The 27,453-nt window shown below is 35.7% G+C and overlaps 1 protein-coding gene across 2 annotated transcripts in view; it reads right to left on the bottom strand.

Moving 5' to 3' along the window:
- The window catches only part of smap1 (small ArfGAP 1), a 190,711-nt gene that overhangs the window by 106,755 nt on the left and 56,503 nt on the right, over nt 1–27,453 (bottom strand). For both annotated transcript variants that reach the window (XM_028821026.2, XM_028821027.2), the window contains exons 2-3: nt 13,117–13,250; nt 2,773–2,858 (exon numbers count right to left, since the gene is read on the bottom strand). In XM_028821026.2, the coding sequence (XP_028676859.1) occupies nt 2,773–2,858; nt 13,117–13,250 (220 nt within the window). The remainder of the gene's footprint in view (nt 1–2,772; nt 2,859–13,116; nt 13,251–27,453) is intronic.

Below are 27,453 nucleotides of genomic sequence, written 5' to 3'. Positions count from 1 at the left end.
GCAACTAGTGCAGAATGCAGCTGCCAGAATATTAACTAGGAAAAGAAAATCCGAGCGCATCTCTCCAGTTTTGATGTCATTACACTGGTTACCCGTGCCATTTAGAATTGACTTTAAAATACTGCTTATGGTTTGCAAAGCCTTAAATAACCTAGCTCCATCCTATAATTCGGAATGCCTTTCACCTATAATCCAAATCGTAACCTTAGATCTTCAAATGAGTGTCTGCTTATAATTTCAAAAGCTAAACTTAAAAAGAAGTGGTGAGGCAGCCTTCTGCTGTTATGCACCTTAAATCTGGAATATCTTATCGATTGAAAAATCACCAGGCTAATATGGTAAAGCATTTTTAAAAAACACTGCTAAAAACCTATTATTTTAACAAAGTTTTCTCATACCTTCATTTTAGTGTAACCCTCATATCCTGCATATGCATTTATTTATCATGGCTCTGCAATCCGTACTAACCCCTACTATCTCTGCTGTTCTTTTTCTGGTTTTCTGCGGTAGCCTACATTGATGGACTGAAGGCCAGATGTCCACATGACCATCATCATCTAATTCTTCCACATGAAGCCTGGGCGGTCTCATGGCCTTAGAACCCCTGCAGATTTTGGGGTTTTTTTTTTTGTCTCTCTAGCCCCTGGAGTTTTTTTTGTTGTTGTTTCTGTCCTCCTAGCCAATGGACCTTACTTTATTCTTTGTTACTTAGTATCGCCTAATCTTATTTTTATATTTTTCTTTTTTCTTTCCTCATCTTGTAAAGCACTTTGAGCTACATCTTTTGTACGAAAACGCGCTACAGTCGTGGCCAAAAGTTTTGAGAATGATACAAGTACTGGTTGTCACAAAATTTGCTGCTTCCGTGTTTTTCAGGTTGGCCCCTGCATGCTCAGAATGGCACTTTTCATTATCATAACGTGGAAGCTTACAAGTAAACTTATTTCCAGAATGTGAAAACGTAATATATCATGAGGACAGTACCAAGATCTTTTGAACAGTAAGAAAAAGTGGACAAAATAACCGCATCTCTCTGCTGGTTGGTTAATAATCAAAAAAGGATAATTAATTAACATGTATACACTGGACATAACGAGATGCAGGTGCCCCCACTTGCCAGTATATGCAAGTTCACTCAAACAGTGAAGACACAAGCAGCGTCTAACAGGAAATGATGGGTACTATAATGTATTCAGTAAAAGTAAAGGAACAAAAAACAGATAAACTAAACTGGCTCTGAAACTTGGTATACCTATAATTACATTATAAATTGGATGGTTGTTCTTACCTAGTTAAGCCACTGCCACACTGTTTCAAAACTGCCCATTTCTTCACACAAAGTTAGATGGACATAATTATAAAGTGACCCACACTACAGCAGCCAAGAAGAATAACTGTTCCATTAGCAATGATACTGCAGGACTGTGCATTTAGATTCCCACCATGATTAAGATTTATCAGTCAATGACTGAAAGTTTTGTGTATGAGCAAAACATTCTTCCATGGTCCAATTTACAGGCATGGGTATATTAGCAGTTCATGCTCAACACTCAGCTGGTTGCATCTTCTTGGTGAAATATCTTTCTAAACAGTCGGTGACTATCCATCTAGTTGGAGTATGGTAGCTTGCTTATAATGAATTACCTGCTTTTGTTTTTCAGCACATTATTATAGAAAACGTAATCATCCTTTTGCATATTTCCTCATAAATCAAACTACATTTGGCATACTTAATTTTAATCAAAAGTGTCTAGTCAAATGTGTAGATTAACTCTTTTGAAGTGGAATTCTTTTCAAAAAACACTTTTGTCTTAAATATACAAATGTGCTATACACTCTAAAGATGATAATTTTGAACTATATGCTATTGATAAAGCACTCAGTTGCATACATTAGTAGGTCACAATGTTTGCAACATGTGTTGCGAAGGTGACAATGTTTTTTCTGCATTTTGGTACAAAGTTAAGGAAATACTTTGGCTTCTATTTCTTGTTTTCACAGGTGTCTAGAAAATGGCACAGAGATAGCCTGCTTGGCAAGTGAGGGTGATGGCCAGTATTTGACGCTATGCTGTAAGGAAAATAAATGTCTGGAAATCGTAATTCTCAGTTTATTTTGTGATCTTTCCTACCATCTAACAGCTAAAACCAGTAATCCACTGGAGATGACATTTGTCAAGGTTTACAAAAAGTTTTAGCCTCATACCATTTGATGTTGACTTTTGTTGATACACAACTTGAAAGAGTTAAATACTGCCCTCATGTGTCTGTTTATTTGAACAAAATGTGCATAAGTAGGCCTATCAAGTATTTCAAAGTAGAAAAGCACTTAAAGTAATCATATATTTGACAAGATTAAAAATAACTTGAAGAAACCAAAGCTTTCACATTGTCAAAATTAAAAGTACCAAACAAATGCCTGCGGTGGGCTGGCACCCTACCCGGGGTTTGTCCCTGCCTTGTGCCCTGTGCCCTGTGTTGGCTGGGATTGGCTCCAGCAGACCCCCGTGACCCTCTGTTAGGATATAGCAGGTTGGAAGATGACTGACTGACTGACCAAACAAATGTACAATAAAAAAAACCTTTCAATTTTTAACATAATAAAATCTTTCAATTTTTAACATAATAAAATCTTTCAATTTTTAACATAATAAAACAAAATCATTTATGCATTTAAATAATAACAGTAGATACTTTCTACCATGACTGTAAAATGCTGTAAACCAAATAAGTAAAGTCAGAGATTGGCTTAAAAGCATAGACCAAAGGATACTGGTCTGTCTGGGGTCTTCTGAAGTTTTCTGGAAGGTTGGCTTCATAAAGCTTTCTTGCCTTGGTGTTTCCCATGTCTTGCATGCTCTAGTAAAAAAGAAATTTGATAAATCAGTAATAAAACAGAAGAAGAAATATACAAATGTTTAATGCATACAAGTCATACTTAAATCATTTTGATAAGTCATATTATCATTAGATGTTTGAAACCATTCATCTGAGTCTTATCAGGTATGAATTAAAGAGACACAATTGTTTGTTTTATTCATTGGGTGAATGTCCGTATACACAAATATTTTTGAGGAAAAAGGTTTAAAGATCTATAAAAATGTGGGCACAAACTGAAACAAAGCAAACAACCCTTTGGTCACATGCATCAAACTCAATTAAGAAAAAACAAAACATTTTTTACTTTATCCTATGTGAATTAAAGAGCACTTTTACAAAATGACTGATGATACACATTTATTCATGTATTCTATTCAAAATGTTTTACTGACAGTAGGCTAATAGTAGGTCAACACTATGCAACGATAGCCAGAGCTGTAAGCTCCAGAGTAGTTTTTCAAACTGTCACAAAATTACGAGGAAGTCAGTGAAGGTTGTAATGTCTCTCTAGGTATGAGATACATTTCAATCCAATCAGAGTAGCTTACAGGTTGTCCGATTGTAGGTAGTGTTGGCTTGAGTTTACCAGGTGCAAGAGGTGTAGTGAGCATACTCTGCATTATAGTTTCCACTGACCCATCAAGAAGCGAATACATCTTTTATGACTTTGCTTGCATTACTACAAAATGATTGTGGTTGAGTTCTGTATGATATTTCTTCCAAAAAAAAAAAAAAATACCATGCCAAGGTCTTTAAAGATAAAATACTGGAAAATGTTGACCAGCAAGTACAACCTCCTTGAAGTACTGTATGATAGTACTCTCAGCAGATTAGCATAAGTAATAAAGTCGACTCGTTATATAATATTCAAGCAAATATCTATAGCAAACTTAGCATTTAGCCTTCTGTAAAAATAGAGATCTAGCAAAATACCACATCATTCCTCAGTGTCCCAGATCAGCCTTGATGTCTGCATTAAATAGTACATTCAAAATCATTGCTGGCTGAATAGGAAGATGGCCAGTAACCTGGAATTCCCCATAAATTAATGAATGTGATGGACAAAAATCATTTGAAGCACAAATGTGAAAAATATACAGAATAAATTTAAAACAAGCAATTTTGATAATATTTAACCAAAACAATATACCAGGTAACAATTATTTTCACAAAGAAGAATAAAGATTTCTTGAGTCTACACCTACTGACCAGTCTCATAACTGAACAACAAGGTTATGTTAATGGAGAAAATTTTAGCTAAAAGACTACTGAAAGTGTGGCCTTTGACAATATCAGACTTCAACATAATATACTGGATCGTTACTGGAGCTTCCAGAGGTCTTAGCACTGGACCCAGAAAAAGCTTTTAATAGAGCTAAATGTGGATATCTGTTAATATATATGCTTGGACGAAACTAATATATTCTAGCTCAAAAGCCTCAGTTCACATAAACAATATAAATTATTTCATACTAGAATGCAGCTCTAGGAAAGTTGACGTTTGAACTAAAACTTTCACCAACAGCTACTGAATTGCATCTTTGTATATAGACAGAGATAAAGTGGATCATAAATGGGAAGAATGTTAACAAAAACTACGTCTATATAAGGATAGCATAGTGTCCTATAAATTGGATTTATACTCATAAATGAAACTTGTAATAAATCTACTGTACTTGACCAGTTTCATAGGGTCTCTGAGTGCAACTGTATACAACTACTGTTACTAGTGAATTGTGCTGCACATCAGACTAAACAACTGTAGATACAATTATAAATTTGTTCATTTAGAAAGAAAAAAGGCCATGTACTAAAAAGGTTTAAAAGATAAAAGGTGGGATGGTATTACAAAACAACCAGTTTTATTAGTGAGTCATGAACACAAGTATTCTTATTTTGACAATATGGAAGTAATCAGCAGACAATAAAACCAGCTTTTTTCAGCCATGGAAAGAAAACCTTTTTAAATTCCACTGTATGCTTAAATGCACTGTATGTATAGTCTGTGCTGCAGTCACTACTAATAATCACCTATTTACTGGTCTTCTGGTGGTATATCTTTTTCTCAAAATATGGTACCAATGAAGGTAAAAACTTTACGGCAAGGAAACTATTCTCAGTTGTTACAGTGCTTAATAATCATATATTCCAGCATAATATAACCTACACAATATTTAATTTACAGAATTAGTTATGTGCCTGGAACAACAATAGAAATATTTAGGGGAAAAAGAGACACAATGCTCCAAAACTGCAGACTTTTTCCACTTAAATCATAAGGACAAGGTAAAACAATCCCCATAAATTACGAATAATAATATTACTAATAACTAATAAATAATTGGACTGATACACAGCTTTAAACACACCAAACCTTGGTTACCGCTGATCTCTCAAGCCCTTAACTGATTACATAAACTAATAAAATGTGCTGCTTTGTTACACAGCTGACTAATGCACAAATTGATGCAAACAACAAGGATAATATACCATCATCAACACAACAGTCTATAACTATTGAATGGGTCAATGTTCCAGCCACTGAAAAATGAAAATTCAGATTGAAACTGAAATGCATGCAGACAAAATACCTCAGATGGATTGCAAAGCTGTGCAAGTTTTGTCTTACAATAGTGTCATAGCTCTCCCAGACTGAGCTCCAGTAAACACCACTATGTCTGGACCTAAAGCAGATTCAACCTAGTTTGAATCAAAATACTTTTTAATCAATCCTTATACAAATATTTAAAATGAATCACATTGATAAAAGCTATTTTTTCTTTAAAAAAAAAAAACACAATTGCTTAATTTCAAAATTAGAAGCTGCTGCTCAAACAATTAAACACACTAAGTACTTTAAAGAGTAAGCCAGCACCGCCTACCGTGTGCAAAAAAAGAGAGTACACTTAGGCAGCATAAAAACACAAAGAAGTTGCCAGCTGCTATTAAGGTTTATCTTAGAGAAATATGAACCAAAGATTCATTTCCCAAACAGAAATCATTTAGGGAAAAACCTCAATAAACTAAGTAAGTTGAAGAATAGTGGAGCGATCAGTAACATTTTGACCATGACCCAATATTTAAAGAGACTAAACATGTAATGGATTAGTAATGCCTAGAAACCTATTTTTCCCTTGAATTATAGATTTCTCTAGGTTTATATATTCAAGCTGTATTCAACATGGATATCTCTGTATGCACTCACAGTGGAAGAATTAATTAACCAATAGCACAGGAACATGAGTAATTAAGCATCCATCAATTTACTTGCATTGAGGGCAAATGGTGGTTAAAAAAAATAAATAAATAAATAAAAAAAGTAACCTAAATGTCAAGAAGTACATTAACAAAAACTAAAAACTGCATGTAAGCACACCGAAAGTCGAAGTATTTTGCTTAGAGTTCAATTTAAATCAACATTTAAAAACAAAAAGAAAGAAAAAATATGACGCCTTAAATTAAAAACAGGAAACAGCAGTAGGCTAATTTAAGATATGAGAAAATGATCAACAATAAATGTGTTGATTAAACATTGTATTTGTATCATTATGCAATAACAATTCAAATATTTAAATAGAAGCATATCTTACAAAAGATAAATTTGCCTCCATTTGGAATTCCCAGACAAGAAATATATTGTATTGTTTTTGTTAATACAGTGGAACCTCGGTTCATGACCATAACTCGTTCCAAAACTCCGATTAAAACCGATTTGGTCGTGAACCGAAGCAATTTCCCCCATAGGATTGTATGTAAATACAATTAATCCGTTCCAGACCATACGAACTGTATGTAACTATATATTTTTTTTAAGTTTTTAAGCACAAATATAGTTAATTAAACCATAGAACGCAGAGCGTAATAGTAAACTAAATGTAAAAACATTGAATAACACTGAGAAAACCTTGAACAACAGAGAAAACTAACACTGCAATAGTTCGCGCTATAGCGCTACCAACCGCTGGCTAAAAACACTTTTTTTTTTTTTTTTTTAAAATGAGTTTTAAGCACAGGGGGAAAAAAATGAACATTTGAAAAAATCTGTAATTTAATAAACCACCAGGAAAAGTAACATTGCAACAATGCACACTACGAACTGATCCCTGTACAGTAATCCGTCCTCCATCGCGGGGGTTGCGTTCCAGAACCCCCCGCGAAAGGTGAAAATCCGCGAAGTAGAAACCATATGTTCATATGGTTATTTTTATATATTTTAAGCCCTTAAAAACTCTCCCACACTATTATAAACATTTCACGCACAATTATACAGCATAAACCCTTTGTATTATCTTAGATATTAGGTAAGATTCGTTGAAATTACAGTAAAACCTAAATATTATTTTAAAGATATCGGGCGTCTCCGATATCACATATGTTACAGCCATTACGACAGACAGGCCACCAGCAATAAATACGTACAATGCAAGAAAAATTGTATACAGTAAAATGTGTGTACAGTGACACTAAACTATGTACATGTAATAAGTACTGTACGTAGATAATTAATTATGGTTACTCACCAACAATGACACGACGACTTGTCCGATAACGATGAGTTTAATTTTACTACACAACAAAGGATAGCATTACAGCTCTTCTAAAGTAGCCTCTTCAGGCGACTGTTTAGCACCGCTGTTGTTCTTCTTCCAGCACTCTTCAATCCAAATCCCTAAAGCAGATTCCATCCAGACTACTGCCTTATCACGTCCACTTGCAACTCGTTTTGCGCCCTGGTTAAAGGACACTGCGGCCGTAGATCTTATATGCTTTTCCTCCTTTTTAAATAAAAAGGATCATGGACTCATTGATGCTGTAATGGTGTCCTGCAGTGGTGTAGCTGTTCCCTTCCTTCAACATATCAAAAACTTTTACCTTTTCTGCAATCATTTGCATCTTCTGTTGGCGCTTGGACACGGCCCCTGAAGCAGTAGCAGGAGCACGTTAATGCTGAATGAGTGAGATGAGACTTCCTGGTTAACGCAGCACTCCGTCGCTGAGCCAATCAGCAGCACACAGGAACTTAACTGCGTGCTCTGATTGGGTAGCTTCTCAGCCATCCGCCAACAGCATCTCTTGTATGAAATCAACAGGGCAAACCAACTGAGGAAGCAAGTACCAGAAGTAAAAAGACCCATTGTCCGCAGAAACCCGCGAAGCAGCGAAAAATCCGCGTTATATATTTAGATAAGCTTACATATAAAATCCGCGATAGAGTGAAGCCGCGAAAGTCGAAGCGCGATATAGCGAGGGATTACTGTAAACAGAAGTGAAAACAAAATCAAGCCCAGTGCATTCTTTAACTGCCTTCCTACCTTATGTGTCCAGCTCTCTCTCGCGCTGCCTGTGTGTGTGTGTGCCGCATGCTCTCTCGCTCTCTCCCTCTTGCTCACTGCACAGGAAATGCACAGGGAGAGACTGAACATGTACAAACCGAAAGGGAAACTGGCTTGTTCGTAAACCAAGTGCGTGGTCGTGAACCGAGGCAAAATTTGGTGAACTTTTTGGCTGTAAACCGATTTGTACGTGTACCGAGGTTCCACAGTATGTATGCATTTTGCAAGGATTCACCATTCTAAGTAATTTTGTAGCCACAGCAAAAAACATAGTATAATTAATGTGTAATACTCATGTTATAAGGCTGATGTGGTAAAAAGGGGCCTTGGGGAATAATTACTGATCTTGTTTATGTGCAACAAGTTTATCGAGGCTTTAAGACAAAAGATAAACAGAACATCTACAAGCAGCTTTTGTATGGAGAGACTGTATATTTTTGTCATTAGCAGTATCATTTCAGTTTCAACTCAACTCAATTCTTACTGTCATTCAAATACAGAGTATAGTTTTGAACGAAATTTCGTTCCTTACATTCCCAGGTGCATAGGCAACACAACATACATTACCTAAACAAGTGCAACAATACAATGTAACAAAACAAAAGACAAGATTATGAAGCTCAAACATGCTCAATATCCAAAGTAAAGTGCAGAGTGACAGTACATAACTGGGGGAATGTTATGGGTATATGATACTGGGTGTCATGTAGGAGGTCAGAGGTCTGACAGCTTGGGGAAAGAAGTTGTTATAAGAGCAGGCTGTGCTGGTCCTAATGCTGCAGTATATTCTACCTGGTGGTATGAGGTCAAAATGTATGTGTGATGGGTGAGAGACGTTTCACAATGGCGGAGGCTCTATGCAAACAATGTGTCTACAAAAATGTCCTGGATCAAAGTGAGGGAGACCCCTATGATTCTCTCAGCTGTCCTCACTATATGCTCCAGAGTCTTGCACTCATGGTTTTTCCTGTTCCCATACCACACAGTGATGCAATATGTCAGGATGCTCTCCACAATTCATTTGTAAAAGGTAGTAAGAATAGGTTGTGGCAAGCCAATTCCCTTCAGTTTCCAAGAAAATAAAGGTGTTGTTGTGACTTCTTGACAACAGAGGTGGTGTTGATTGTCCAGGAGAGGCCATCAGAAATATAAAAACCCAGAAAATTGTTGTTACCGATTCTCCACAGCAGACCCTTTGATGAGCAGTGGGGAATAACACTGGTCAACAAGCATTTTGCTACTGGGATTGTTTCATCTGTACTTTAACAAATTTCACTTGCTGACTCCAAATCTGAAAACCGTTTTTGTCCAGCATGTCCCATTTTTTAGTTATGATGTTTCAGGTCTTGGACAACTAGGGTGACTGGACAGTAAAGGCGATGCGTTTCAGCATTTAAGAAATAAGTTTGGTCTCGAGAAAAGTGAAGCCAAAATTAAGGAAGGTGTTTTTGTTGACCTTGAAACACGTGAACTGATGCTTGACAATGAGTTCAAAAGGAAACTGAGGCCAACTGAATCAGCACCCTCATTCATGCAGGTTGTCCAGAATTTTCTTGACAGTCACAGAGCAGAGAATTATACTGAGCTTATGGAGAATATGCTGAAAGTATATTAGCTTTAGGAAGCCAGAATGTCACTGAAGATGCATTTTTTACATTCTCATCTCGACTTTTTTCCACCAAATCTAAGCAATGTCAGAGATGAGCATGGGGAAAGATTTCATCAAGATATAAACATGATGGAAAACTGATAACAGGAAAAATTCACTCTGAGCATGATGGGCAACTACTGTTGGTTCTTGCAAAGAGGGACGGATGTGCAGTACAAGCGCAAAAACGAGTGCCTCCAACATTTTTGGGCACACTGACCTCACTTTTATATTGAGGTAAATTGACATAAATATGCTTTAACGTGTCTCTGGTACCGTCTTCTGGTTTGTTTTCAGAATAAACACATCAAAACAATTTTGGTGGGACATAGTCCAAACTCCAGATATCGTGTTGATATATTATATTGATACTCAAAAGTGTCAAAACGTCAATAATATATATTTCAAAAACCTGATGTGCTAGCTTAATTCTGATTTCATATATGAAATCAGTGTAAAAAAAGATGCTCTGAAGTTCCCAGAAGCAAACAAAAAATATGTTTTTGTAGACCAGTGTTATCAGCCAATGTTCTCCTGAAATCAACAAGCATCTCTTTTGTCTTAGCAGCATTTAAATGAGACGGATTACTGTCACTACACCGCCTCATTAAATGTTCAACCTCCTCTTGGCCTACTATGGTTGTATCATCCCCAAACTTGATGATGACATTGGATTCAGACTTGGAAGTGCAGTCATGGGTGAGTAGCATGAACAATAGTGATCTCATCATGTAGCCTTGGGGGGCACCTGTGCTCAGCCTGATAGTGTTGGATGTTCTGCTGCCAATGTACACTGACTGTGGCCTCTATCAAAAAGTCTAGAATCTAATTATACCGTGAAACATTGAGGCAGAGCAGAGAGCTTGCTCACCAACTGCTGCAGAATGATTGTGTTGAATGCCGAGATGAAATTAACAAATAGCATTCTGACATACATGTCCCTGGTGTTCAGGTGAGACGCGGTTTGGAAGGTAAGCAAACTGCAGTGGGACAACCGAGGTGAGGAGGACGGGGTTGACGTGTCTTGTTACCAACCGCCTGAAGCACTTCATCATGATAGGAGTCAGAGTTAGAGGGCGGTAGCACTGGAATAATAATGGTCTTTTTGGAGCTCATGGGGACCTGTGACAGTTGGGTCCGGCTCCTTGCTTCCTCTTCAATTTGGGAGCCTCTTGAACCTGACACCACATGAAGCAGGGGAAGGTGCAAAAAATTTTTAATAAAAGCACTGAACACAATTCCAAATAATGTTCAAAAAGTGCTCAATAAATAATTCCATAAAAAATAAAAGGTGGTGGTTAAAAACTAAATAAATATTCCTTTTAAAACGAGGTTAAAAACCAGAAGGCAGGAAACTGTCCTTAAAACTTTAAGCCCTGGTGCAGTCCTTTAAAACCTGGCATCTCCTTAGCTTAACCCGGGTCTCTTTGCAGCCAAGGAGGTGCTAATCTGGCAAGTTCACGTTAGTCCTCGGCTCTGGCCCACTTCTAACCCTCTCTGGCTCGAAACTGGGCACCTCATCGAGTCACTGACTCCCGCTGCTAGGCTTGCGTCCCAATGATCCATGGTACCACCCGCAGAACGTCCCTCTCAGCTTCTACTTCCCCTGCAGCCATGCTGCCTCTCTGTGGCAAGTCACTACAACTGAGCCACATTGTGGCCACTCCAGCTACCCAGGTCACTCAGCTGGAGTGGCCATCAGCCTACGTGTGCCATTCATGCACTTTGAGGGACTTCCTCCAAGCTGTCTGCCTTCACAACCTTTTGTGCGCCCACTTGCACCAGATCTCCACCTCCTGCCTTCTTATCTTTTTAACCTTTCTTTTCTTTGTCTTTCCTTCCCACTCAATCTGCCTTTTTAATCTTGATCCATTTTTTTTCTTCCTCCCTCGCACTCACGTTTCCCCCTTTTAAAATGGAGACGTGGCAAAACTGTGACGATTAGCAGCTCCCAACATTGTTTAGGGTCACGGATGATCCTACACCTGTGCACTTAGTGTAGAACTGCACATTCACGAATCGCACATGGGAACCTCTCTCACCACGCTACCAAGCCTCCTCCTACCAAGACACAAGTGCGGGGATTTATTTATTTAAAATGACAAACAGCCATGGATCTCACTTTACCACAGGACCACAACCTGGCTTAAAGAAATGTTGAAGATGTCTGCAAGGACATCAGCCAGATGGTCAGCACAGTCTCCAAGCACACAGCCTGAAATGTTATCTGGTCTGAGAACAAGAGATGCTGCCTTTAGATCAGGAGACAAAGGAGCTCTTATATGAGCTTGGGCTAAACTTTCCAAGCCTATCAGGAAAGCTAAACGTCAGTATGCACAGAAGATCAACAAGAATTTCTGTGACTCGAAAGATCCTACATGCATGTTGCAGGGCATTCAGGCCTTAACAAATTATAAAATCTCATCACAGGCAAACAGCACTGATACTTGCCATCTTGACATGCCTAACAACTTTTATGTACATTTCGAGGCTCAAAACAACACATGGGCATATAAATCCACAACCATTCCTAAGGAACAATTCAATTCAATTAATTTTTGCATTGTGCAATTTATTAAGTGAAATATTTAATTAAATACATAATAGAGCAGATTTAAACATGGTTAACATAAAACCATTACTATAGAAGTGCATCAACATTAGAGCTCACATATGACCAATTGACAATGGAGAAGAGGCAAGACAAATTCCAATCAACAGAAATTCTGGAGGAAATAAACCTTTGGATGTACCACGATCAATATTAGCAAAGAAAGTCACAGTCAAACTCAGACCACAACAACAACTGGGCATCCAACCTCTGTGTGGGCTTTTTTTTTTTTTAATTTATAAATGCATGCTATGCTAAATCTAATAAAATGATTAAATCCATTTATCCTTGGATTCCATGGCTTCCACCATCTCTTTGTCATTTCCAACTGGCAGAGAAATTGTGATAAGACTGATTGACTGTAACAACGTAGCATCTAATTAGCAGAGGGTTCTATTGCAACAAAGTCAAGATAAGCATATCAAGGCCTATCAATTATTAGTTTGAGTCAAGAATTAAAAAAAAATAACAAAAATTTATTAATAAACTAAAGCATCTTTAGTTCATCAGTGAAGCCTAACACACAACATTTCACCTGAAACACATTTTAAACATACAAATAATTATTAAACTCGTATAGTATTCAAATAGTATTTCTTAAGTGAGGTATATCATCAGATTACTTTGCATAATTAAAAAAAATACCTGTATTTGTTCAGGTGTCCACTGGTCCAGATTAACCGATTTCACTCGAGATATATGGACACCAAGGTTTCGATGAATTCCAGCACATCGAATACAAATAAAAACCCCTAGGTTCCATGAAGCCCATCTTGGACCTGGTTTAAAAAATAAAAAGAAAAACTACTTAACTGTAAGAAATACACTGCATTAAGACAAAAGACACCACAGATAAGAGACCAGGACTCTGTCATTAAATATTGCACATTAAAGTTTTCTTCTACATTAATAAAAGGATGCTAAAGCCAATAAGTAAACAAAAAAATAAATAAGGTCCATGCTTTAGGTTAAAATTTAGGCTGATAATAAAATGAAGCTAAATAAAACTCACAATTTATTATTAAAACATTCCCTGCTTACAGCTCGACATTATATTTTTTTAAATTAATTTTGAACAGATGTCAGTACTATAAATTTTATTACACTTGACTTTTACGGACAATCAATTTTATCTAGTTTTGTTGATGTAAATATAGCTCCGAAGCATAAAGCGAGTTTTCATACCACCATTTACCTATCTTCCTTTACATAGCAGTAATGATTCTTTGTACCTGTCGTAAGTAGTTTGCTCATTTGTAATGCAAAATCTGATGAATATGACTGATGATAACATTACAAATATACAAAGACTTAAGGTATGTTATTAATGTGCATCACCATCTTTTCTACAGAGTGCATTTAGAAAATGCAAAACTGTTAGTCTAACAGGTCTTAATTACAGCTTCTCAATTTACTGCTCCATTGCTGGGCTTTTGTGAATTAAGATGGACTTGAATAGTAACTCATTCAATTTTGGGACTGAAGATTGTAGTTTTATTCTGCCATCAAAAATTTTACACATTTGCACAGAAGAACTTTTTGGTTTTTCATAGATTACATAGGCTACCTGTTGTCAATATTCAGGATTAAAAAAAATGAATGTTATCAATTGTCAATAATTTAAGTAAAAGCAAAGGTGACTTTCACTCCCTACTTACAGAAAGCTATAAATATCATTCCTTAGAGCCTATTCATTCACAAAACATGGCTTTATTCCGCATTCCTCTGAGACAATGTAAATGGTCAAATACGAAGGAATGAAATTTTAGGGACCAACAGGATTTCTTCTGGCAATGATGATGACTTGCTTATCAGCTGATAAGTGTTAAATACCTGGTGGAAGTACTTGTAATATTCTTATCATGGACAGCTAATGTACCCTCAAAAAAAAAACAAAAAAAAAAAACAAAAAAAAAAAAAAAAAAAAAAACAAACAAACAAAAATGCATGCAAGTTGGAAGGCTGGAGTACTTATTGTACATCATGCATACCCAAAGCAGATCGGCAATCTTACAGCAGGCATGTGTGAAAGCTCTACGCATGGCTGCTACAGCTCTCTGATGTCACACTGACCTTGCCAAACTTCATGGTTCAATAGGAAAAAAAGTCTGTCTAAGCCACTTCAAGGCAAATTTCCAGAAATATATTCAGGGAACAAGGTCACTGGTGATTAAAGCATATTCACTGTGAAAAATGCTTTGGTGAATTCGACAATCAACACTAGCAATAACCAAGGAAAGAAAAATACATCATGAATTCCATTAGCATAACAATCTGAAGTAGGATGTTACAACAAGAAAACATTTATATACAGTAAATGATTTACTATTTACATGGATTGCTGTCTCCAAAATAAACCAAAGCAAATTGTAATATGTTACTGAAATTAACAAGGCATTTAAAAAAAAAATACACATCTTTAATAATTAACCTTGTTACTAAAAATTATGAAAGATGTCATTTTTGGGGACATAATAGATATTCAAATATGTTATTTATGAATATGTTCCCAATAACCTTAAATAGTATCACAAAAAACAGCACACCCCTGACATGCTTTGAATTGTGCCTACATCAGTTTAGATTGCTCCTATCATTTTATTAATGACTAGCCAACCCGCGGTGCAGCATACGCCGCATAATGAGGTTGACTAATGAAAACTCAACATGGCTCAGAGGTGCATGTGGAGTCTAGCAGAGATGAACGTGAATGGCGCCCGGTGTTGTGAGTTGCTGTGTCCGAGTTGGTGGGCGTGGCTCTGTGAGCTGTCGTCGTATCCAATGGTCTTAGAGTTGGTGGGCGTGGCTGTCTTGCGTGCTTTCCATGGGTGGCTACTTGTCGGCGGCTTAGTGAATTATATACAGTGGGCGTGGCTGTCTTGCGTGCTTTCCATGGGTGGCTACTTGTCGGCGGCTTAGTGAATTATACACAGTGGGCGTGGCTGTCTTGCGTGCTTTCCATGGGTGGCTACTTGTCGGCGGCTTAGTGAATTATATACAGTGGGCGTGGCTGTCTTGCGTGCTTTCCATGGGTGGCTACTTGTCGGCGGCTTAGTGAATTATACACAGTGGGCGTGGCTGTCTTGCGTGCTTTCCATGGGTGGCTACTTGTCGGCGGCTTAGTGAATTATACACAGTGGGCGTGGCTGTCTTGCGTGCTTTCCATGGGTGGCTACTTGTTGGCGGCTTACTGAATTTTATATTATTATTAGCGACGTACATCAGAACCCCCATTCCACCTGGCATTCACTCCCATACCACCATAATGTGTCAGAAGGCACGGCACGCACCCTGACCAAGTGGGGCATCAAAATAGCACATAAACCCACCAACAATCTGCGCATGGTCCTGTTTAATGCTAAAAACAAGAAATCGACAGCCGAAACACGAAACGCAGTTTATAGTATTCCATGCAATTCTTGCTCAGCTGTATACATAGGACAAACGTCAAAAAGAATTTCAACACGTGTACAGGAACATCGCAACGCTGTCAGAAGAAAGGACGCACTATCTTTGATATATGCACATACTAAATCGACAGGATACACATTCAACTGGGACAACGTGAAAGTAAAATGTAAGGCCAGTACAAAAAGCGCCAGAGAGTTGGCCGAGTCTTGGCTATCAGATGAAAATGCCATCAACAGACACTTGGACATAAACCCAGCATATGCCAACTTAAGAAGGACATATGCACTTTAATTTAACGATAACCCCCCCCCCCCCTTTTTTGATCATACGGACTTAGTCACCTCCACCCACCCAAAACCCCTCACACGTCCCTGAATGTGCTGCTATATATTGCCTTTGATTCTTGTAAGTCTAAGCATTATCCTCTGATGAAGACCCCTGATAGGGGTTGAAAGCTCAGGAATAAAACTATTTTATGATACGTGATTCGTTTTTTCTCCCTTTGTGGATCTCCAACTGCAAATATGCAAACCGTATCTCAGACCTTCTCTTCCATATATTATATATATATATATATATATATATATATATATATATATATATATATATATATATATATATATATATATATATATATATAGATGATTGCTACTTGGTAAAGCAGATATAAATTCATATTATAAATAAGACATACAAATTGGGTTCAGTGACGGCAGGTAATGATTAATCATGATACAATAATATTGTAATTTTTATTTTTTTTTGTAATACTTTAAAAACTGAACAACTTTTGAACTATAATTTATTATTCCATTTGACTTAAGATGAACGAACTAGACAATTAAAACTCCAATATTTTTCCCCCAAATAAATTTAAATTAATTTTCTAGAGAGTTGTATTTTTTCAAACTAATTTTGATGAAGCTGAATACATAGCAGCTGTTACCAACGGTGAGGAGTAGTAGTGTCACATGCTATGGATATGACACCATTTTCAATCATCTTGTGTTTTGTGCACACATGTCGTCGAATGCACCTAGCAGCAGTAAACCCAGTCACAAGTAAGCAGCTAGATGAGGAGCTGGCTGTTTAACTGGAGCACTAGAAACTACAGCTTGTAATTCCCAGCATTCCAAGTACGTGTCCCAGCTGTGTCAAATAAGAATGAATAGTCACTGAAAGGGGGAGGTGACAATTAGTAATCTCTAATGAATGACGGCATACACAGCTGCACAATAAGCTCAGTCACAGATAATCAACAGTCTATTTAACTGAGGAGAGACAGACCCTGCTGTTTATAATTTCCAGCACTCTAAGAAAGCATCCTGCAAAACCATCTCAGGGAGTACAGCTGCTGGGAGGGGTAAGAGACACACTTAGGAATCCATCAGCAAACACAGCACATCTCTGCTGAGGGATCAACAGTCAGTTAGTGGTGGCTTACTGTGCACTCATTATGCCTTTTCCAACACAATGAGGTTCTGCGTCGCTGTCAAAAACTGTAGGATATTTAAGCACAAAGTCAACATACTATACATAACTGTGGTTTATTTTAGCTTAAATTATTTGTGTTTTGTGATATATACAAACATTTTGATTCACAAATAGTGATAAAGATTCCATGTTATTTAACCATTGGAGGGGTGGATACATCAGTGATACTCTGTACCCCTTAGCATTTTATTAATAGTGACTCTTGACCAATCAGAAATCAATAAGAACACTAGGGGTGAGTGATACAAGTAAAATTATATATCATAATATTTATTGAATTTTAGATGGTAATAGTGTATTATCACACCAAAGATATAATCTAAAAATATCAAAAATTGAGTCTTCTGACTTAATTTATATCAAAACGATTACTGGAATCATTTTTTAAACTTAAGATCAAACAATATTTATTTTAAGTATATGTCATATAAACTATAATTAAACAAATCAAACTGAGAACACATTGGCCAAATAAAACATGCAGTTTTAGGATGAAACCTATCTGACAGCACTGCAAAAATCTCTTAAAATAAATGTCCACAATCTGCCAATTCACACGTAATGTTTTCACACAACTTGGAATATAAAGAACGCAGCCAGCATCAAAGTATGTCAAGTGCCTAAGAGCAGCAGTGCTGTTTGTTATATGAAGTACACACCCACCACCAATCTGGCATAAGGAAGAAGTCTGTGTATTATATATGTGGTTTTCCTTTAAATGATAAGCTTGATTCCCGCAATCACGTACTGAATTTCTCATGTTTTGAATAGAAAAAATTTCCAGACATGACTTCAGCTGTTATTCTTTTTTGATACATGTTAATATGGTGCTGTATCACTCAGATCCATTTTTATATATAGTTTTTACTGACTTTTACCATATATTATTGTGCCTCCTGAAGTAATATGTCCACTTGTAGTCACTCAGCAGTGCAGTACCAACTGTAAAAACAAACCTAGTACTCTTATGTTTTTGGGATTTTAGTATTGATTTAGTCCCAAAGTATCTGTTCTTCTGACACCCCTAAAGGAAAGCTGAATCTCAACCTGACAATATCAGACACCTGGCAGAAAGAAACCCTCCATTACAAAGAACATTCATTTACCCTGTACACTCAGACTTGTACTTGGCCAATTATGGTTCACTAATGAACATTCCTTAAATGGGGGAGATAAATCCAAAGATTCAGAGAAACCCCACAGAATACAATCCAGGACACTGGTGCTGTACTCCCACAGCCAGAAACACTGAATGACTATGCCACCCACTGCTACAGCATGCAGCATTAATTTGACATTTACAAGTCTTATCATCACCCAATACACAGTCTTAAATCTGTCTTTTATAGTTTCATGAAAATGCAAATTCAAGTTCCCTATGACGAAAATGTTTGTTCCCATATCTTCTTTCTAAGTTAAACTTTCCAAATGTTAATCAAGTCTCATCAGGGCCATTGTAAAATGTCAAGAATGTGCGTCTTGGACAAAAACAATTTGAGAAATGTTTTAATCCCCCTTATTCAATTTGCTTACAATGTTACTATATAATTAGTGAAATGTGATGTACTGTATAAAACTTTCAGATATTGCAAAATGCAAATTTTTAATGACAAAAATCAGAGTTACTAGCTGTATTTTTTGATATTTATTTTAAATCTGTGCATATTTATAACCTGTATGGTTCTGAACTTTAAAACAGATTTTTATGCATTAAATATCAAGTACATAGAAAATTACATAAAATGCAATTTATTATCATTTAAACATTGCAACCCCAAAAATCATTAATTAAGGAATTCAGAAGAGCTTTCCTCTATAAAGTACCAATAAAACGACAAACAAATACAAGTGTTGGAAGGGAAGATGGAAAACAAGCCCTCTCGGAGACAAATTGTAAGCTAGCTTCAGTAGTATAATGGCATCTTCAGAGCAGTCACTTTGCTGATCAATACTACATGAAATGAATTCATATTGCAAATGTCTACACATTGTTAGGATTTTACATGTGATCATGTGAAACAGTAACTTTGCAACTCACTTATTCTATTAACATGCCCTGATTAAAACTGTGCACATTTAAGGTCTCTGTGCCTTAACCATAATAAACAAATCAATCTATCAATCTCCTATACAGTTAATATTTATTTCCCCCCTTCAATAATTTAAAGGAGGTCAGTATTTTGGAATTAAAATCTAACCGTCAATTCATCTATCTTCCAATTCACTTACCAAGTTAAGGGTAAAATTCTTAAAGCCAATGCGGACACAGAGAAGATGCATCACAGAGAGCTCAGGCCCTGGAATGGCAACAGCACAAACTACTGCAGTAACATTTCCCAAATTATGTATGCTACCTCACAAGTCAAGTACTGTTAAAATATTGTATTTCTAATAAACAATTTACCCATAATAAAATTATATTTAAAAATAGAACTTTAATCACCACAACATAATGACATGATTCACTTACCAGTAACCATTTTCTAATAAAGCAGTTGATTTAAGACAGGCTCCAACCTTAAATAGAATATAGAGTTCTTGGAGAAAAACACTGCATGGAGTATGGAGAACCACCAAGCTCCACAGTGACAATGCCCATGTCTCTGAAGATGTAACCAAAATGGCAAACAACTGAATTGCTGCCATTTTTAAATATAGAATAAAAGTGGGTCTCGCTAAAAGGAAAATCTCTAATTAAAAAAAAAAAAAAATACTCATGCAAACTTTCATTCCATCATCAGTTAACTATACAATTTAGTGCACTCTTAAAATTACCACTGGCATAAAATTTACAGAAGACCATATGGTAATGCAGTAGTGACTGTGATTCAGTATTATTTGCTTTTAAAATCTTGTGTTCCTGTTTTTTTAACATCCAATATTCTAAACTATTTTTTTTGGGAAGGAAAAGGAAAAGTCAATCCACTACAACAAATGAATACAAGTAAAATAAAAAGATAATGAAGGAAGCACAAAGGCTTAAAATTGCCATTTCATTTCTGCAGCTTTTGAAGCACTTAAGTTAAATGAAGTGAAAAATGAAAAATGACTTTTACTATCCCTTATCTTTCAAAAAACAGCTACCAACATAGCAAAGTTTTCAAAAACTGCTGTCTGCAAAAGAAACTAAATTCAGCAGCTTTTAAAAAGGTAAACATTGAATTATCAAATTTACATTTACAGGTGAACTCAAACTACAGCGATAAACTTAAAACAAATCTAAACATAATGTATTCTTTATGTGGATTACTATTGGAAAGCATAAAATTACTTTGACAAATGATTCTTGCACACATCTTGTGTCACCATTGTAACTTATCTTCTTTGTTTCAACTGTAGTTCTGCAAATTATTCAGTCAATTATCCATTTTAGCTTATTTCAACAGTTGACAGGGTTTCCAAATTAGACTGAAACAGTCCAAATCAAGATTTACTTCCTGCATAGTAACCTATCTGAAATAGCAGAAGCCTTTGTGCTGTTGATGTCCTTTCCCAAAAAAAAAAAGCCCATATCACTTAGTCAATGTCATCCTTTTACAACAAAAGCGTGTTTGTCAAAACTAACAAGTGCTTCCTCTGTTCACCTATTGAATAGAAATGTACCATAGCACTGAGCTACACGTTTTTGGTGGTAGCATTGAATAAACATTATCAACAATGACTGTACTTTAAAGTTTAATATGATAATGTTTGTAAGCACAAGGTTTCTAAATTTACTATGTATTCATATGGCTACTGGTCTGACAAAGTGTTGCTTGTAATGTTTTGCAGAAAACATTAATGACAATTTGGAAAATACCAACAATATTCTGTAAAATCAAAGAATCATAAAATCAGATAAAGAACCAATCCAGCAATCATAAAATATGAAATAAATTTATAAATTTAAGGGTTTATTTTCCTAAATCTCACAAGTTACTATAGTTCCACTGTGAAGAAATGCTTCCATCCCATAAAAAATATACTTTTCACTTATTTATTTTGTATATTGCCATTTAAAAACTGTAAGGGTAACAGGAAAATCTTTCATTCACTCATTTACTTACAAAATCCTTCCAATCCAACAACTAAAAATAAACATACTTGTTTACCAGATGCTTTGATGAAAAGCAAATTTCAATTTAGACAGATGGACAACTGATTCCAAAATGATTAACTTTTTTTCATGATTATGTATGCATTACCTAGATTACGTGCAAAGTAAAGAGTTATAGTCACCTAAAAACATAGAAAAAGTTAGTATTATATAATATTTGTTGCAATAAATTGCTATATGTATAACTGCATTTAGCTACATTTAATTATGATGATGATAGCAGAAATAAAACAAATATCATAAAATTAAATGTATTACCAGGAACACAACGGGTTCGTGGCAGCTCATTATGCCCATTACATCTTTATATTTACATGAAATGTTCAATATTTACATGTTACTATTAAACTGATGATGTATAAATTAAAATAAAATTATTTATTAAAAGATATGTGTTATATTAAATCAATTTTTTAATATCGTGTGCACATTTATATTTCCATGATACAAAAAATTTGGATAGTTGTTTAAATAAAATACTACTTCCAGTCGAATAATTTTTCTCAAATTTCATATCTGTTTGCTTTTTATCATTATAAATATCTACACAAAATTTGAATCATTATCTTTAATCATAACCATAGTTTGAAAATTTACAAAAGTATTCCGTTAAAAGTACCACTTCCGGTTGCCGGAGTTGGCCCAAAAGTTGGTAGGATTCTAGTAGGTGTATATATAAAAAAAAAAAAAAAAAATCTCATTGGCCTAGGTCAAAGCGTTTTGAGTTATCGTGTGTACACACAGACATAACTTCACAAATGTTATCTTTGGACACAGGAAAGTCTAAAACATCAAGATTCATCAAAATCTCAAGGTCGAATTTTTTCACAATTCCTATACTTTATATGAAAAAGTAAAAAGGTAGTTAGAACTAGCGATGCACATTTTTAACTTATTTCAAATTTGGATATCTTTAAATCATATTTCAAAGGTTAGGATTGTCTGGTGAGCTGTAAGCTAGGAGTTTTGTGCCCAATAACTATGGCATTTCTTCTGAAAGTGATAATCTATAGAAGTAGTTTACTTTGTGAATGATTTAATCTTGTATCCATATTATTACATTTTTTGGACTTGTAACTGAGGTGGTACCCTAACAAATGGGCTCACATACAGAAACATTTCTTGCTGTCTCAATTTTATTTTACTGACTGTACAGTATCACACAGGTGATTGTAAACCACACAGAACAACCTGCCTTTGCTTTAATCCATTTCCATAAACGCAGAAGTGCTCTCATATTGTGGTTTTTAGCATAGAAAGCACTAAAGTGTAAACCTGTACAGCATATTACTTTTATGCAATGTCAGCTTGGCATGGTTCTCACTTTACCTTTGTTCATTATAAATTCTGTACTACACATAGATTATATGCAATTAAACCTACCCCAAAATAGACACCAGTCTACTACTTAGGTATTATTCTTGTGTACATGATCAATTAAAGTGTTTTTTGTTTTTCCTAGTAACTTAGAGTAACTTAACTATTTGACCAGCTAGCTACCTAGTTCATGTACAGCTAGAATTAAGAAAACAAATTTCAAAATAGTACCCTAGTCTATTGCTGCATATCTTTTGTGAAAATAAAACTTAGCCATTTCATTTACTCCAGCACGTTCTATAATTGATGATGTGTTTGTCATTACATGCAACATACGTTTCCTTTACAGCTTCAGAAAATTTGTATTCTACTGCAAGAGAACCATAAGAGAATTAATGTGACTGAACATTCTTTTTCTAGGCACCACAGTTACTCTCCATATCCCTATACTGAGCACTTATGCTAACTGATGATTTTTAAATTTGCTCAGTTTTCAAGTATTGGCAAAATGTGTTTAAACTTGCTGCAAAATGGACTGACATCTCATTGAGAGCTGGTCCCAACCTTAGACCATAAACTACCAAGAGATTGCACCAGGACGGTGTAATAAGTGTACATGTTTAATATGTCACTGTGCTCTGTATAAAAATATCTTATAAATCTACTTTTCTTTCTACTCATATATACAGCTAACACAAAGCTAGATTTAGCACACAGGAGTTCACCATGTAAGAACTGCTAGGCAAGCATTTTAAAACAAAACAAGTTAGGGACAACAGCAAAATGGGCAGTCAGACTGATTGTATACTATTTCTGTGTGTCAAACTCGGCATAAAACTCTATCCTCTTTGCCTTGTTTGGGATGGTATGATTAACCTGTGGGGGCCTGCACATGAAGAAAGAGTAAAAACCTTGGAACATTGCCCGGCACACCTTTTAAGTTGACGGACGGATGGGAGATAACGTCATCCGATCCTGAAAATCTTTCCAACACAGTGACGAAAATGGCAGACTATACATTGGACCTCCACTCCCGAACTGGGTTCTTGTCATGGATTCCTTCATCTGTTATGCAGTGTATACCGTCATTAAAGAAAGCTGTTATTTCTCCTATGTGATTTCTTACCGCAGTATTACAAGGGAGGGGTATCGCCTTTTAATATCATCTATATATCGATATCTAGATCTCTAGATAGATAGATCGATTCAAGTTATATAACATGCCACAATTACAAAAGAACTCATTCCAACAAGGGAGCTAGCACCCCCTGCTGGATACAGGGCAACATCTGTCTCTGGTTAAACATAAGCCTCAGATACAAAACATGAAATACAAAATAAACCCTTTTAACTCTTTAAAGTTAAGTAAAGTGAAAAATCACACATTATACCATCAACACCATATTATATTATATATATATATATATATATAAACATAAACAAACTAGAATGTAGTTAGGCACTGTGAGCAGACCCATGAAGCTTGAGATAAAGCAAATAAATGATTGACTGCTGTAGATTTATTTATTCACAAGATTGCAGCCCACATAAGGAAACATAGCAAAATTCTAATTTTCTGCTTTCCAACAGCACCCCCTTATGTATGAATTGTGTTAAACTCCAGTGGAAATACTACCTAATTTCAGCACATCATGTAGCAATAAACAAAACAAATTCAAAAACTGCCTGTCTTCCTTTTGCTGTATTTTTTGGACTGCTAAGCAATTTATGGTTGGTGCCTGTACACTCACCAACACTATAAAAGGAATTAATTAAGTTTAACAATGGACAGATGCAAGGATGGATACAGCTCTCTCTCCCTATAGTTATCTATTAAAATATTATTTTACATGCTACAAACACATTTTGTAAAAACAAAAATAAGCATATATAAATGGTCAATTAACCTAGGGAACCCCCATCCGTCTTTATCACTGATGTTTCAGGTTTGTGCTATTCAAATGCTAAAAGCAGTAGTATAGACAATGAGCACCCAAAACAAAAACAAGCAACTGCTATGTTTCTATGGTAACGTTCAAAAGTAAGCACTACAATAATGAAGGATAGGAACAGAATAATGAAGGGATAGGGAAGAAATACATAGAAAAACTGCAAACAAATAAGGCCCAGATAATTACTCTTTGTTGAATAATGAAGACAATACATCCATCCATCCATTCATTTTTGTAAAAATGCCTAATCTTACTTGCCACCTTAAACAAAAGAAAAACTCCACATGTTGAAACAGTAATAATGTACAAACAAAAAACCCTGACCATAAATTATTATAATACCATTAAAATATCACAAACATTAAAATTAATTTTCACTTATATAGTGGCTATTTTAATACAGTGATACAGTAAACAGTAATAAATTATCATACCCTGTTCAACCAAAAATCTACGACAACATATAAGGGACATTCTTCAAGAACCACAATAATGTAACTCGGATCAATTGGGGCTATTCAAGTAACTCTTACCATGTGCAATGCCAGCAGAGTTTCTTTCTTTCTTTTTTTTTTTGGAGTTCTTGTAATTGTATGAAATTAGAGGAGACTAGATATGTGTTCTACCGATGACCAGCTGAACTCTGTATCTACCATCTCCAGAATTTATAAACACGTGTTATGTATGTTATCTATTTCCTTGATTAAATATTCACTGCTTATATAAGAATACACAGTACAGCGACAACTAAGGGCAAAATCATAAAATCTTATTACTTGTCACAGTTTTTTCTTTGATTGTTCTGTATCTGACTGATGACAGACAAATATTAGTCATTGCATTTTTCACTGTTTATTGATGACAAGTCTGGAAAGATGACATGGGCTAACACATTGAAAACAGCAACAAAAACATAACCATGGGAAACTTGCATAAGCACACTGGAACATAGAAATAAGAGTGAACATCAGGTATGATTTGTTTTCTATTAATTAATTTATTTTTCTACACTCTTTTCTATCATAGTGCCAAAGAGTACATCTGTACATGTACTGCATTATTCAACCTTCAGCTCACACGCTGAACTACAGAACTACAAAGTAAACCACCTGCTGCAGACTATGATTAAAAGTAGTCTCAGTCTCTCTACTGCTCTTCTCCATACCATACCAGCTGGAAAAGTAAGCATTTGTTTGATGACAAAATTAAAATTACTTAAAAGTAAATATATACAGAAAAAATTTCCTATGATTGAATCTCCTCTCCCCAGCTCTCAGAAGTGACACTTCACATTACTCATTAAGTAGTGGAGAATATTCATCAAGAAGATGCAAGCAGAATTCTAATCATTCATATCAGAACCTATGAAACAAATAAATCACAAGTTTTTCAACTTAACCTTGTAGAATTTCGATGCTTTTAACCCACATCCAAAAAATGGTTTGGTAGACAATGCTTGCCTAGACCACTATTTGAAAACTTATATATCATTAAAATGTGTAAATCTTTTTCAAGAGGCAAAAAAAAATGACATTCAAATGTAAAAGACCCCTAACCCTAATTTCAGCATCCTACTACACCAGTCACACTATGGAATATTGTGGTATTTTACAGATCTGTTTTTGCATAGTACTTCTAGGATCAGTCAAATCAAATTTTTGAATGGTAAACAAACATCTAATTAGTAAAACAGAAAGCCAGACCCATCCACAACCCATTTTAGGACAAATTTGTCTACTAATCTGCTCTTTGATGTAAAGCTATGCCAAGAAAAGATTTTTAAACTCCTACATAGCACTAAGTGCCATTCTCCCGATTCTGCTCTTGTTCAATCTTGAACCAGACATTTCCAAGTTACTGTTGTTTACACTTCAACTGTGAAACATCTATCGTAGCAAGCAAAATAAGTTCTAAGTTCTTTGTTACTAGGTTATTCCATAATATTATAAATTTTCCATAGTAAAGACATTGTAAAATAAGTTCATTTTTAATTTGTTCCTTTTGTTACTATAACTGCTTGTTATGTCAATAATTCTCATTTTAGATACCTTAGCCAACACACAGTTTCTCCCACAGTCTGCACCACAGCTGGCTACGGACTTGACATACATTGTCTAAAACAATGAAATGTAAAGAAACCAATTATTCAAGTCACTTACAGTGTATCCAGAAAGTATTCAACGTGAAAAAAGTTTACTTGAGATTTCTGCAAATTTATTAAAAAAAAAAAAAAAAAAAGAGAAAGCACATGTACATAAGTATTCACAGCCTTTGCCATGAAGCTCAAAATTGAGCTCAGGTGCATCCTGTTTCCCCTGATCATCCTTGAGATGTTTCTGCAGCTTAATTGGAGTCCACCTGTGGTAAATTCAGTTGATTGGACATGATTTGGAAAGGCACACACCTGTCTATATAAGGTCCCACAGTTAACAGTTCATATCAGAGCACAAACCAAGCATGAAGTCAAAGGAATTGTCTGTAGACTTCCGAGACAGGATTGTCTCGAGGCACAAATCTGGGAAAGGTTACAGAAAAATTTCTGCTGCTTTGAAGGTCCCAATGAGCACAGTGGCCTCCATCATCCGTAAGTGGAAGAAGTTCGAAACCACCAGGATTCTTCCTAGAGCTGACCGGCCATCTAAACTGAGCGATCGGGGGAGAAGGGCCTTAGTCAGGAAAGTGACCAAGAACCCGATGGTCATTCTGTCAGAG

The sequence above is a fragment of the Erpetoichthys calabaricus genome, chromosome 15 (assembly GCF_900747795.2).
Source record: "Erpetoichthys calabaricus chromosome 15, fErpCal1.3, whole genome shotgun sequence".
Lineage (NCBI taxonomy): Eukaryota > Metazoa > Chordata > Cladistia > Polypteriformes > Polypteridae > Erpetoichthys > Erpetoichthys calabaricus.
The sequence above is the reverse complement of the archived record's forward strand: the minus strand, read 5'-3'. Positions and strand labels throughout refer to the sequence as shown.